The 13902-nt window shown below is 48.7% G+C and overlaps 1 protein-coding gene across 10 annotated transcripts in view; it reads right to left on the bottom strand.

Moving 5' to 3' along the window:
* Positions 1-13902, bottom strand: part of CACNA1A (calcium voltage-gated channel subunit alpha1 A) — a 349330-nt gene that overhangs the window by 237088 nt on the left and 98340 nt on the right. For all 10 annotated transcript variants that reach the window (XM_043911288.1, XM_043911287.1, XM_043911278.1 and 7 more), the window contains exon 2: positions 13271-13564. In XM_043911288.1, the coding sequence (XP_043767223.1) occupies positions 13271-13564 (294 nt within the window). The remainder of the gene's footprint in view (positions 1-13270; positions 13565-13902) is intronic.

Genomic DNA, 13902 nt, shown 5'->3' with positions numbered 1-13902 from the left:
GCAATCTCTGACCAGTGAGTAAGCATCGGGGACATTTACCCAACCTACTTGGAAGAGAGATATTCCATTAGTCCACCACTATTAACCAAGGGAGCAAAAGCCAAGGAATTCCACTTTTGGTCCCAGTACTGAAATGAAAAAAAAAAAAGGAAGTGTTGTTTCCAGAATTTTAATAGTCTTTGTCAAGAACACTGTTAATTTTTCTCATCATTACTTAATGAACAAACACTCATGCATGATACAATGTGGGAACTGTTGGGGGATGTGAGGAAGGTAAATCACTGTTCCCTATACTCAAGGAGCTTTCTAATTAGAGGTAAGACACAAGCATACCATCTTACTGCTTTTCACACAGCAAGCAAGAGTCGCTTAGCATTGGGGGTGGTAAGTGGAAGGATTTAGTCATCTCCAAGCCAATAAGAACATCAAATATCAGAGACCCAGACAAGGACATCCACCCTTCCACACACCCTTAGATCTAACACCACCCATCCACCCATCCATCCATCCATTTCCATCCATCTATTAATCCACCCACTCATCTTTTTACTCTTCAACCCAGTCCAGTCAGTCACCTGCCATCTATTATCCACTCATATATTTACCCATTCATCCTTTCTTTCTTTCATCACTCATCCTTTCATCGTCTGTCCACCACCCATCTACTTATCACTCATCAGTCTACTTATCCACCCCTTATAACCCACCCATCCAGCATCATTCATCTTTTCTTTGTCTCATCCATCCATCCTGCCTTCTTTCATTCCATCTAACTCATTCACCTATTTGTCCATCTGTCCAACCACCCACAAATCTATCCAACTATCCACTCATTCAACACTAACTGCATAAGATACTTCTCCCCTCTAAATCACAAATATTAATCAATGATCCTAAACTTTAGACCCTGTTGTGATTAGGAACAGGCCAAACTGTTAAAATTCTACATTCTAGCAACTCTTCCAAAAATTTCTGACTATTCTAATTTGTGCAAGACCCAAATGCTCCAAGTCCTTATAAGACCTGCATAGAAGCTGGCCTATTCTCACTGGTTTGAAGTCTTTGTTTTCAAAGATGGTACACTTAGAAAGCAGGGTATGGTTAGAAGAAGGGGAAGCTGTGAGCAGACTGGAAAGAGTCTGGCATTGGAGAGAGCCTGGCAGTGGGGTATAGGGAATGGGAGATGAAGTTGATCAGGGATATAGACAAGGATTACTGAGATGAGAAAAAATTTGCCTGGGCCTTGGAATCATGGAATTCTAGTATCTACAAATATTGATAACATGACCCCCCTAATTGTTTTCCCCTTGAATTCTACATTGGAGCAATGGTGGTTCAGTTGATAATCCAGGAAGATGGGGGTCTCAAGATATATGCCAAAGAATAACAGAGATCAAGGGGATTGAGAGTTTTGGCAAGCAAAGGCAGAATAATAACTAATACTATGTAGCACGTAGGACTTTCCTGGGGGCTCAAATGGTAATGAATCTGCCTGAAATGCAGGAAACCTAGGTTTGATCCCTGGGTTGGGAAAATCATTTGGAGAAGAGAATGGCAACCCACTCCAGTATTCTTGCCTAGAGGATTCCACGCACAGAGGAGCCTGCCAGGCTACAGTCCATGGGGTCGCAAAGAGTCAGACACGACTGAGTGACTAACACTTTCACTTTCATATAGCATCTACTGTGTGTCACGCACTATTCAAGCATTGGGTCAGAACGGCCACCCATCCTTCCTTCTTCCCTCTCATCAATCCATTGTTCCATCCATCCATATATAAATACATATAGTGCTAATTTCCAGGCACTATTTTCTAAGCATAACATGTATTAACTAATTTGATCTTCCAAGATAGGTACTATTAGAACTCCCTTTAGACAAACTGGGAAACTGAGGCATAGAACGCTTAAAAGACTTGAGCAAGGTCACACAGCTAGAGACTAGCAAGAGTTAGTATTGGAACCCCATTCCCCTGACTCCAGAGTCCAAGCTCTCAAATCAGCCCTGATGCTCCTCCACGAATAGCAGTCACCAACGCCTAAAACACAGGTTGACTTTCAGAAGACAAGGAAGAACAGAGGCTGTCTGGCTGACCCAGCCCTTAGAGAGAAGGATGGGTAGACTGTGAAATGGCTTAGCCAGTGCCTGTCAGATGGCTGGTGTTCCATAAACGCTGATGAATCTCAGCTGATTCTAGCTGAAGCGACATTCCCAAGTACACAGACTAAAATTAACACCTTGAATTCATTCATTCCAAAATTATTTATTCAGTACTGCAGCACTGTTCATAATAGCTAAAAAACAAGAAACCTGGAAACATCCCAAATGTCCATCATCCAGGAAAGTGGATAAATTATTGTATCATCACAGAATACAATATTATACGGAGAAAAATAAATGACCTCCAGCTACACTCAAATAAAAGAGATGAATCTTAGAAACATAAAATTGAGTGAAAAAAGCAAGGGCAATTTCCAGAAGGCTAAAAAGGCTCAGAAACCACGAAAGTAAAACTAATTAGAGTTAAGGCATATATAAAAGTGTGATAAAATGTCTTTAAAAAGAAAGAAAGGGAATAAGACACATCCAATCCAGGAATTTCCCCGGCGGTTCAGTGGTAAACAACCCACTTGCCAGCGGAGGAGACACGGGTTCGATGCCTGGTCTGGGAAGATTCCACACGTTGTGCAGAGCAACTCGTCGTAACTATTGAGCTTGTGCTCCAGAGCCTGGGAACCACAGCTACTGAAGCCCATGTGCCCTAGAGTCCGTGCTCCAATACAAGAGAAGCCACTGCAATGAGAAGCCTGCACACCACAACAACAGAGTAGCCCCCACTCCCTGAAACTAGAGAAAGCCCACACAGTAACGAAGACCCACCACAGCCTAAGTAAATAAATGAATAATAAATTACTTTTTAAAAAAGACACCCCCAATCCAAGAGAGAGTGTTGCCTTTGGGGGAGTGAGCGCGGGAGGGGCGGGAAGCCAAGGCAGGGTCAGAGGCTATAGGTAGAAGTAAATTACTGAGCATGTTCTAGTTCAGGGGGATCCCCAAACTGGCAGGATCAGCAGCTCCTGGGAACTTGCTAGAAATGAAAATTCTCGGGTTCCACCCTACACCTCTTGAATCGGAAACTGGGGGCAAAGCCCAACCACCTGTGTTTCAACAGCCCTCCAGGGCATACTGGAGTTGGCCCAAGGGTAAGCACTTTGGCCCCACAGCAGGTGATGCTGACACTGCCCGGCTGGGGACCACGCTTTGGGAGCCAGTGTTCTAGTTCTTGACTCGGGTAGCGGATCCATCAGTGTGTTTCCATACAGTATTAAAATAAATAAGGAAAAATAAAAGAAAGGAGAGACAATATCCAGAGTGTGTTGTGAACCCAGAATAGGATTAAAGCAAGTCACTGTTCAAATAAGGTGCAAGAAAACATCCCAGACTCACGTATTCAGCTACTGTAGGTACCCAGCACAGGGCCAGAGTGGTGACCACAACAGACCCAGCCCTTGCAACCATGGATCTACAGCATCCACTCTGGTACTCTCGCCCATTCTGGTACTTCTTACAGACCAATCATATCCACCACATGCTTTCACGTATCTTGCAATCCTCTCACGATCTCCTGGTTGTAGGACTATTATGCCCATTGTACAGATGAAGAGGCTGAGGCACAGCTCCTGGGAGTTGGAGCTAAGATGCACAACCAGGGCCACCTATTCCCAAACCCTTTGCTTCTCCTCCACCAGTATCACCTCCCCTCCCCACCTCTTCTCCTTTCAGCCTCCACCCCTGGTGCTATTGCTCAAACAAGCATATCCCTCCATGGACACCACAAACATCTCATGGCAGCAAGTGAGGATCAGCAGAGGTTCCCATGCCCATTTTTACTAATAAAGGAAATAATAAAGGTTAATGGAACAAAAAAATACAACAGGTTCTCCAAACTTAGGTTGCCGGCAGGGGGGCGGGGGAAGGATGGGGAGAAGGGACAGTTAGGGAGCTTGGGATGGACATGTACACACTGCTACATTTAAAATGGATAACCAACAAGGACCTATTTTATAAGACAGGGAAATATCCCAATACAAAATAAGAAGTCTTTTTAAAACAAACAAACCAGGAGTGCCTCTTCAAATAAAGAAAATCCCCTTGCCCAAAAAAAAAATTTTTTTAATAAAATTAAAAGGATAACCAACAAGGACCTACTATTACACAGCACAGGGCAGTCTCTTCAGGGTTATGTGGCAGCCTGGCAGGGAGAAGAGTTTAGAGGAGAATGGATGCATGTATATGGATGGCTGAGTCCCTTTGCTGTTCTCCTGAATTAACACAACATTGTTAATCAGCTACACTCCAGGACCAAATAAAATGTTTAATTTTTAAAAAAGTTTTTTAAAAAGATATAGCAGGTTCTGGAAGGTCAGAAACTGGGTAACCCCCTCACAGAGCAAGTTCTAGGTCTGTACCCAAGTCTCGTTTAAGACGAATCTGTCAGTTTTATTCTCGAGATCAGACTTCGCCCTCCTGCAAACGCTGCTTGTATAAAAATACTTTAAAATTGGTTTAAAATTATATAATATTTTACGCACAGACCTAAAATGAGAACAGAACTTAACAGCATGAATATTATTTACTGGCAGGTGGGCGATGAAATTGCGTTTTCCTTCATTGCTCCACGGAGGGGGGTGGGGCGGGCCTCTTAAATAGTGTTGTGGGGGGAAGGGCTGCTAATACCCGGGTTCCAGGTCCAACCCGAGTAGAGAACACCTTAGAGGAAGACCCAAGAATGTTCCCAAGCTGAAAAGAAGATAAAGCCGCCTCTGACCCAAGAGAGACGACAAAACTTGATCCGTATTTAACTCTGGAATTTCGCGCTTCAGAACTGGGATCTCTCTCGCATTAGCTGCCTTAAATAAGTAGCTTCCAAAAGCACAATTCATTCCAAGATAAAGTCTCAGCTTTTCAGGGGAGAAAAAGTTACTTATCTTCGTCTTTCCTGGGCACTGGCACCATCTCTGGCTCCCGACATCCCTGGGGTGTTCAGAATTCACTAGCAGATAGCTAGCTAGCCGGAAGCAGCTGAATAGCACGGGAGCTCAGCTTGGAGCTCTGCGATGACCTAGAGGGCTGGGATGCGAGGGTGACTGGGAGGCTCAAAAAGGGGGGATGTATGTACACCTATAGCTGATCCACACTGTTGTACAGTAGAAGAAGCCAGCACAACATTGCAAGGCAATTATCCTCCAATTAAAAAAAAAAAAAAAACAGCTCAACGGTAGGGTCACCAAAGTCCTTGTTAGCTCCAAACTGTTGGGCTTTTCAAGATGCTGAAACCAGGACAGGGCCAGGCAAACTGGGACATCTGGTCACCCTACCCAGACAAGGACTAATGCCCAGTGGTTTGTGAAACCCGAGTTGCTGAGCCCACCCACCTGGATTCCTCTCCTGGAATGTTCCCGGTCTTCCTCTATGCTCCCAGGAAGTGAGGGAGAAGGGAGAAAGAAGAGAGACAGAAACTGGGGGGAGGCGGGATGTAACTTAACCGCAAAGCTGAGCAGGGGTCTACTGCTCAGCTCTCAGGAGTCGCCTGGGACGGCCACAGGAGCTGTCCTAGGCCTGCGGTCTCCATCCTGCGTCGGACCCTGTGGCTCAGGAGGAGGAGGCGGGGCGGGGCAGGGGAGCTAATTATACACTTTCAAACTCCCTCACCTTGTCACCCACAAAGCAAGGAACCAAGGGAGACAAGACAATTTTACCTCAGACCAAAGAGAATAGAAAAATAGGTCAAGTGGCCACGTAGTTCTCCTCCCCGCCCCCAACTTAAAGCTTCCAGAGAGAAAGGAGAATGCAAATGGGTTACCAAAGGGGAACGGGGGAGGGGAGGGGTAAATTAAGGCTTTGGGATTGAGATAAACAGACTACTGTACAGCCCAGGGAGCTATATTCAATATTTTATAATAACCTATAAGGGAAAAGACTCTGAAAATACTTATATATATATATGCATAACTGAATCACTTTGCTGTATATCTGAAACTAACAACATTGTAAATCAACGGTATTTCCATTTAAAAGACAAGAGTGCACGGTCAGATTAATGAATCCAAACTGGCCAGTCAACAGAGGGGCCCTTCTCTCCCACTCCTAACCCAGAGAGCCTGGTTTCTAGACAACGTTTCCAAAATAGAATGTAAGGAGAAGAAAGTACTCTCCAATATCATGGTTCATGCATTTCAGAGCTTTCTCTGTAACGGGACACTGGGCTGAGCATTTCCCATGCCTGATCCCCTGTGACCTCCTCGAGATCCTGCCCAGGAACATGAACTCAGAAGCAACACCCTCATCAACTGCATGAGGAAACTGAGGCCCTGAGGCTTCAGGCAGCTCATGAGTCATCTGAACCCAGGCCTGGCTGACTTAAAGCTCACAGTGCGCTCCCTCACCTCTCTGTTATATTTCACAGTACCACCCGCATCCCTTATGAGTTGAGTTAGCATCCCTGGAAATGTATTAACTGGGGTTTCAGGATGAACGATGGACCCCACATCTCTGGACTGATTCCACCTTCCTAGTGGTGCTTTCCATTGTTGAAGGAGTGCATGTGTGTGCTTGCTACTGGGCGAGCAATGGGGCGGGGTGTCCATAAGCTCCAGGTACCCAACAGAAATCAGGCCTGAATATTCACTGGAAAGGGACTGATGCTGAAGCGCCAATACTTTGGCCACCTGATGTGAAGAGCCGACTCACTGGAAACTGATGCTGGGAAAGACTGAGGGCCGGAGGAGAAGGGGATGACAGAGGATGAGATGGCTGGACGGCATCACTGACTCACTGGACATGAATTCAAGCAAACTCCGGAAGATAGTGCAGGACAGGGAAGTCTGGCGTGCTGCAGTCCACGGGGCCACAAAGAGTCAGCCATGACTTAGCTACTGAACAACAGCCCAACAGATGTCCCCCCTAAAGCCCCAGGAGAAGACTCCACTCTCAAGGGGCCACTGCTCCTGGATTTCTCGAGCACTAACATTTCAGAGATCTTCTTTGGTCTAATAACCTCACGTACACACATGCCTCCCGTCATCCCACCATCCGAACCTAAAACCCACTGAAAACCTAAAACATGGGTACATAGGTGAATCAGATCTCTATAATTTAGAAAATGGGTAAAGAAAGGCATTTTTGTCATTCATCAGACAAACATTTATGGAGTACCTACTTTGTGCCAAACGTGGTGGGGTGGCAGTGGGGAAGAGGGTGGCAGGCATAGGTCTCACAGCCTCAGAGGTCGACTTTTTATTGCCGAGGCACCCCTCTCCATCAGAGACCCCTTTCTGCCACACTGGAGACCCCACTCCGTTGCCAGACTTCAAACCAGAGCAAGCACATAGCTTCAAGTGACATGCTCATCCCTTCTAATTTCTCTGACTGGCACTTAATGCTACCACTTCTGCTCCTCTCCACACATCCACAATCCTTTATGCTAAACCCTTGAGGCCAGATGCACTTTGGAGCTTAGAACATGGTGCTTTTAAAGGGATCACAGGATGGGAATGTAAAATGGCACAACCACTTTGGAAAACAGTTTGGCATTCTCTTACAAAGTTAAACACACTCTTACCACATAACCCAGCAAACCTACTCCTGGGTATTTATCTGAGAAATAAAATGTACATTCCCAAATGTTTCCCACTAAAACCCATCTACCAATGTTTGTAGCAGCTCTATTCATAATCGCCCAAACTGGAAACATCCTGGGAAATGGAAGAAGGCGCTCTGCTCCAGTCATCCCATGGAATACGACTCAGCACTCAAAAGAATGAATAAATGATACACACAACAACATGAATGGATCGCAAAGGCTACAAAAAAGAATCCAGAATTCAAAGGCTGCATACTGTCTGATTCTATTTATATGACCTCCTAGAAAAGGCAAAACTATAAGGATACAAAGAGTCTTCTCAGATGGCCCAGTGGTAAAGAATCCACCTGCCAATGCAGAAGACACGGGTTCGATCCCTGGATTGAGAAGATCCTCTGGAGGAGGAAATGGCAACCCGCTCCAGTATACTTGCCTAAGAAATCCCATGGACAGAGGAACCTGGTGGTCTACAGTCCATGGGGTCGAAAAGAGTCAGATACAACTCTGTGACTAGACAACAATAAGGATGGAGAAAAGATCAGGGCTTGTGTAGTGGGGTGCTGACTCAAAGGGGACCAGGGGATACTCTAGGTTGATGAAATTATTCCCTATTTTGATTCTGGTGTTGGCTACATGACTACATGCATCTGTCAAAACTCAGAACTGTACGCTTAAAAGGGTGAATTTCACTGGAAGTAATTTATATTGAATACTTCAATAAACCCGGTTTTTGAGAAAAAGAGAAAAAAAGAGGATGCATCTATGATGTGACCTGAATACTCCAAGTATAACTTGTGGACCAACAGCGTGGTCAATCCCTGGAGGCTTGTTAGAAAAGACCCCACCCCAGTGACTTCACGGTGCAATGGTAGCCTGTCTGACTCCAGCATTCGTGCTAAGTCGCTACAGTTGTGTCTGACTCTGTGACCCCATGGACTGGAGCCCACCAGGCTCCTTTGGCCAAGGGATTCTCCAGGCAAGAATACTGGAGTGGGTTGCCATGCCCTCTTCCAGGGGATCTTCCCGACCCAGGGATGGAACTCACGTCTCTTATGTCTCCTGTATTGGCAGGTGAGTTCTTTACCACTGAGCCACCTGGGAAGCCCCATCTGACTTCAGACCCCACCCCAAACCTGCTGGACAAGACTCACCATTTTAACAAGGCAATCCTCACACTCAGTTAAGTCTAGAAAGTACTACAAAGTATAAATAACACTTGCGGTGGGGTGGCTGGAGCAGCATCCCAGAATCAAGCATACCTACCATTTCTTCAGTAAAATGTACCAAAATGCACACCATGCTAAGTCGCTTCAGTCATGTCCAACTCTTTTCAACCCTATGGGCTGAAGCCTGCCAGGCTCCTCTGCCCATGGGGTTCTCTAGGCAAGAATACTGGAGTGGGTTGCCATATCTTCCTCCAAGGGATCTTCCCAATCCAGGGAGTGAACCTGCATCTCTATGCCTCCTGCATTGGCAGGTGGGTTCTTTACCACTAGCACCACCTGGGAAGCCCAAAATGCACACCAAGTAGGATCAGTGAAGACCGTAAATTAACAGTAGACGTTGGGGTCAGCTCCAGGTAGGTTTTGAACTCCTTAATGAGCTGATCTTTTATTTTTCAGAATTTCGGGATTGTGGAGGGGGGAAAAAAATCCCAAGGGAAAAGTCATACTAATTTCTACTTCACAAAGAGTTTTGCTCTTCTGGAAATATCTGCCACACTGATCTAGGAGAAGAATTAAACAGCCATTCTCCCTTGCCCTTCTAGCACGATCTACTTTCCGGGTGGGCCAAGGCTCTGATAATATGCTCCAACATCTCCCAGGGCGTCACTGTCTGCTTCCTGTGCAGAACATTCCTCTTTAGAGAGTTTTTGATTAAAAAAAAAAAAAGTGGGCATCTGATGTGAGGGGACTGTGGTTTCTCACTGAGATTCCCGAAAATGAGGGGGTGAGAACCTGGAATCCTGCATGTGCTTCGGGAGAAGGAGCAGGATAAGACAGAGACCAGAGTCTGCAGCTCTTGCCATGGCCCACATTCCTACCCAGTGCTCAGGGGACGATCTGCTGGCATCAGCAGGGCTGGAGGAAGATGACATTCACACTGGCGCTAGGAGAGCGTCAGGAGTGAGTGGCATTAAATGGGGACTGAGGAAGGTTGACAGATGCGCCTTATTGAGCTGACAGATTTGAGCTCTTTAGAAGTCATCATCAGAGCCCGTCACAGCCATATTTAAATCAGCCTTCCCATCCACGAGAACACAGAACCCAGGTGTGTGGTCCAGACAGCTCGGCTGCCTGGACTCCTTCGAGAGTGAAGAACACCAATGGAAACCCAAACATCAAAGATTTCCATGTGGGTTTTCTGACTTAGGAAGAGAAAAATCAAATTCCTGAGAATCTCTTTAAATCTCACTGCTGGCTTCAAGCTGGAGCTGCCGAGGACAGTGGGGTGCAGAAGTGGAGCGGGGTGTGGATCACAGAGGCAAAGTGCCCATGAGCATGGAGAATGCAAGTTTGCACCCTCCACCAGCATGCCATGCTGGAATTTGCATGTTGGAGGTAATGCCCAGGCCCTAGGAGCACACAGCCAAGTTCATGGAACGAGTAATGACTCCTCCTTCACATGGCACTGAGAAATCTGCTTTGCCCACTCACCTGCGACCCTCAGTAAATGCTATTTCCAAGTACACGTCATCCGCTGTTAGGTACAAACTCAAGAGAAACGCCTTCCACACAAAGTTCAACTGAAGACACACACAGGAACGTTCCCAGCACCACAGTCTGGAAATTACTCCAATGGCCCTCAACCATAGAATGGAGAACTACATTGCAGAGAGTCAACAACAAAGTATCACACAGCGTTGAGAAGGAAAACCAACAATGACCTGAAGCGACATGGCTCCATCTCATAGACAGATTGCTGAGCGGAAAAAAAAAAAGCCAGACACAGAGGAACACAGCCTCTGACTCCATTTCCAGGAGGCTTAAAAGGAGCCCAAATGAACCCATGGGGTCAGAAGTCGGGGTAGTGGTAACCCTTGTAGGGGGATTAACTGGAAGGAGGTGGGAGGGGACTTTTGGGGAGCTGGTCACATTCTTTTCCTTTGCCCAGATGCTAATGCCATGATGTTCAATTACTAAGCTGGACTTGACTTGGGTACTTTCCTCTCTCTCTCTAAATACAGGGAAATATATATATACATGTAAGTCTTTATTTTTAAAGTTCTAAATAAGTACTTAAACACGTTTTTTAATGGCAGAAATATTTGGATACTCAAGTCAATGTTCTGCCCCGGTGCCCTGACTCCTCGATGTTTCCACACATCCAATCTCTTTGCACTGGCCCAGATTTCCTTACCCAGCCCCCATCTCTCTGTCCCCTCCCCTGTCATCCTCTCTCCTCCCCAACACCCCCGCCCCCCACCAAAGCTCAGTCCTGGATGACTCTGCTTGGGGACAGATTGGGGGAGTGGAGAGCGCTCCCCTTTGATAGAGGGACTGTATAATGTGTTTGCTGCCTCAGGCCCAGAGAGTGAACAGAAACTGGCTGCAAACAGCAAAATGCACAAACTCATCACGAAGCTCCCGAGAGCATGAAAGCCAGAGAAACCCTCTCAAGGACCGAGTGCTCCCAGGTCACCTGCATCTCTCTTTTAAGATTCCTCCTTCCAAAGGACTGTTGCCATCCCCTCACTCCCCAACAGTTCTCCGATCTGCAGGATTCAGGCTGGACTGGGGTGAGTTAAGGACACATTTGGACTCCCACCTTCTTCCTTTCCTCTTAGAAGACTCTAAATCCAGGCTCCGGAAGGCAATCTAAAGCCATTTTCAACCCGGAAACCTGTCAGCCCAGTGAATCCTTCCTGGACACCCCCGACTTGTCTGATCCTGCACACAGTGACATCTTGCCATTCTCTGTGCTCCCCCTACTCCTCCAGGGATTGAGGGGAGACAAGCAGAGTGATCACAAGACCCCGGACCATTTCAACAGATCATCACAAGGTTGAAACTTGGGAGGCAAAGACCTGGCTCCTGCCTGGGGCACCCATCAAAATGACATCGTGATTAGTGGTACACCCCTCCCAAAAGACAGCTGCTGAACCTCTGAATTTTCACCACCCTCCAAGTAAACTGTTCACACACACTCCAAAAGCTCAGAGCCCTCTGTTGCAGTTTCGGGGCCCAGAAGCCCAAATCCTGCTCAATCCTGAGCCCTGCTCAAAGTGAATCCACCAGCCAACGTGTTCCTCCAATAAGCAACCCCAGGACTACCCAGGGTTCAGCCTTGTAGGGTGTATAACAGTCAAAACCACACACAAAGAGGATGGGGGGCTCATCAGTGAAGCCCAGGGACCCAACCAGTCCTGTTCATTTTTACACTGAGGGCAGCCAGTTGGAACCCAGCCGAGGAGCGGCACACTTGGGCACGGCACAGTGTCCGGCCGGCCTGGGGAGCAGGGTGCATTCCCCCCACTTGGAATCTGGGTCATGCTTAGATAACTGCTAGAAAGCCCGACTAATTACCCATCCTTGCCTGCCTACATCTCAACAGATGTTAAGCCCTCCTCAAGGTTTATTTCAAGCAGGCACGAATTTAAAGAAACACAGGGGGATCTGCATTTTAATAGCATCTCCACAGAGGGAAATCTGGACTCCACCTTCTTCCTCTGGAGCTTTAATTTAAAAAAAAAAAAAGGCATTTACCTGCCCGAGATGTCCACATGAAGGCTGACTCTCCTGGTGTCCCCTTCTGGGTCTCTAGGGTGGAAGAAGCCGATTCCAACCCAAGGCCTGACAGGGCACCCCAGGAAGGACCCGGTACCTCATTTTCTCTTGTCCTGTCTTTCTTATGGAAGTAGCTCATCCTGGGTCTTTCAGGTCAGGGCCCCAGAAGGGGCAAACTTGGATGTATCCTACACCCCCAAAGATGATGAGATCCCTAATCAGTGGTAGAAGGCAATGGAACCTGCAGACATGGGGGAGAATAAATGCCCCTCAACCCTTCCCAGCCAGCGGCCCACTGGGGAATATTCATTCTGGCCAGTGCTGGCCCCTCGGTATGAAGGCCATATGCTCTCATACTGGCTTTTGGCCCTGGGAGCCCCTAGGTCCCCTCCTTGAGAGGGCGGCCCCCAACCTCGGGGCCAGCAGGGGTGGAGAGGCCTGAGAGCTGAGACTGGGCCCGTCTCTAGAGATAACCGTGGACTCTGGTGAGGGGCGGCAAGGGAAACCCAGCCAAGGCCTTCCCCCCTGTCCTTCCGCTGCCCCGGCCAGAGCGCCCAGGCCCTGGCCGGATCCAGGCTCATTCCGGAGAACTCTGACCCACCCGGAACTGGCTCTAAAGGCCCCTGTACGACCCCCAGGGCCCAGCCCTCCTTCCGAAATCGGTCCTTAGGAGGAATCCACTCCCCCTGGCACCCCCCAACCCCAAGCCTGCACAGTAGCTCAACCCAGATCGGGGTGGAGAGACGCTCCGCACTCCTCCTGGTGCCCCCTCTCCCATCCCCTGGAAGACCCCCCCACCACCGCCTCCCATCAACCCCCGGGTCTCTCTCCCAGCCTGGAAGAGGGGAAGCGGAGGGAGGAGGGGGAGGCGCAGCTGCCGGGGGTTCGGGGCAAAGGATATGGCCATTCGGTGATCTTTTTGGCGTATTTTCTCACCACGTTGTCCTCGCTGAAGAGGAATAGAGACCGGTTGACCGTGAGGCAGTTCTGTCGGACGGGGATGGGGTTGTAGAGGGCCATGGTCCGCGCTCTCTGCGCCATTGACTGCTTGTACATCCTTTGCGCCCCGGGCTGCCCGCCCTGCCGGCTGCCCCCGGCTCCTCGCCCGCCTCCGGCGCCCACGACCACCCCGGCGGCTGCCCCGGAGCCTCCTCCCCCGTAGCGGGCCGGCATCTCGTCTCCGAAGCGGGCCATTCTGCAAAGAGCAAAGGGCTCCGGGTTACGCTGCGGCGAACGATGCGGAAGGCGCCGCCGCCGCCGCCGATGCTGTGAAGACGGCGGCCGGAGCTGCGACTGCGGAGACGCTCCACGGCCCAGCCCATCGGGCGGCGGCGGCTCGGCGCCTCGGGTCGGGGGCTCACAAGGCGGCTGCCCGGCCCCAGCCGGGGATAGCAGCAGCTCGGGACATCTTCCTGGCTGACCCCGGAGAAGGAGGGGCTGGAGGAGGGTGCGGGGGCGGGGCGCGGGGGCCGGGGAAGGGGGGAGGGGAGAGAGAAGCGAGGCAAAAAATAACCGAGGAAGGAATCCAGGCAA

This window comes from Cervus elaphus, chromosome 9, assembly GCF_910594005.1.
Source record: "Cervus elaphus chromosome 9, mCerEla1.1, whole genome shotgun sequence".
Lineage (NCBI taxonomy): Eukaryota > Metazoa > Chordata > Mammalia > Artiodactyla > Cervidae > Cervus > Cervus elaphus.
The sequence above is the reverse complement of the archived record's forward strand: the minus strand, read 5'-3'. Positions and strand labels throughout refer to the sequence as shown.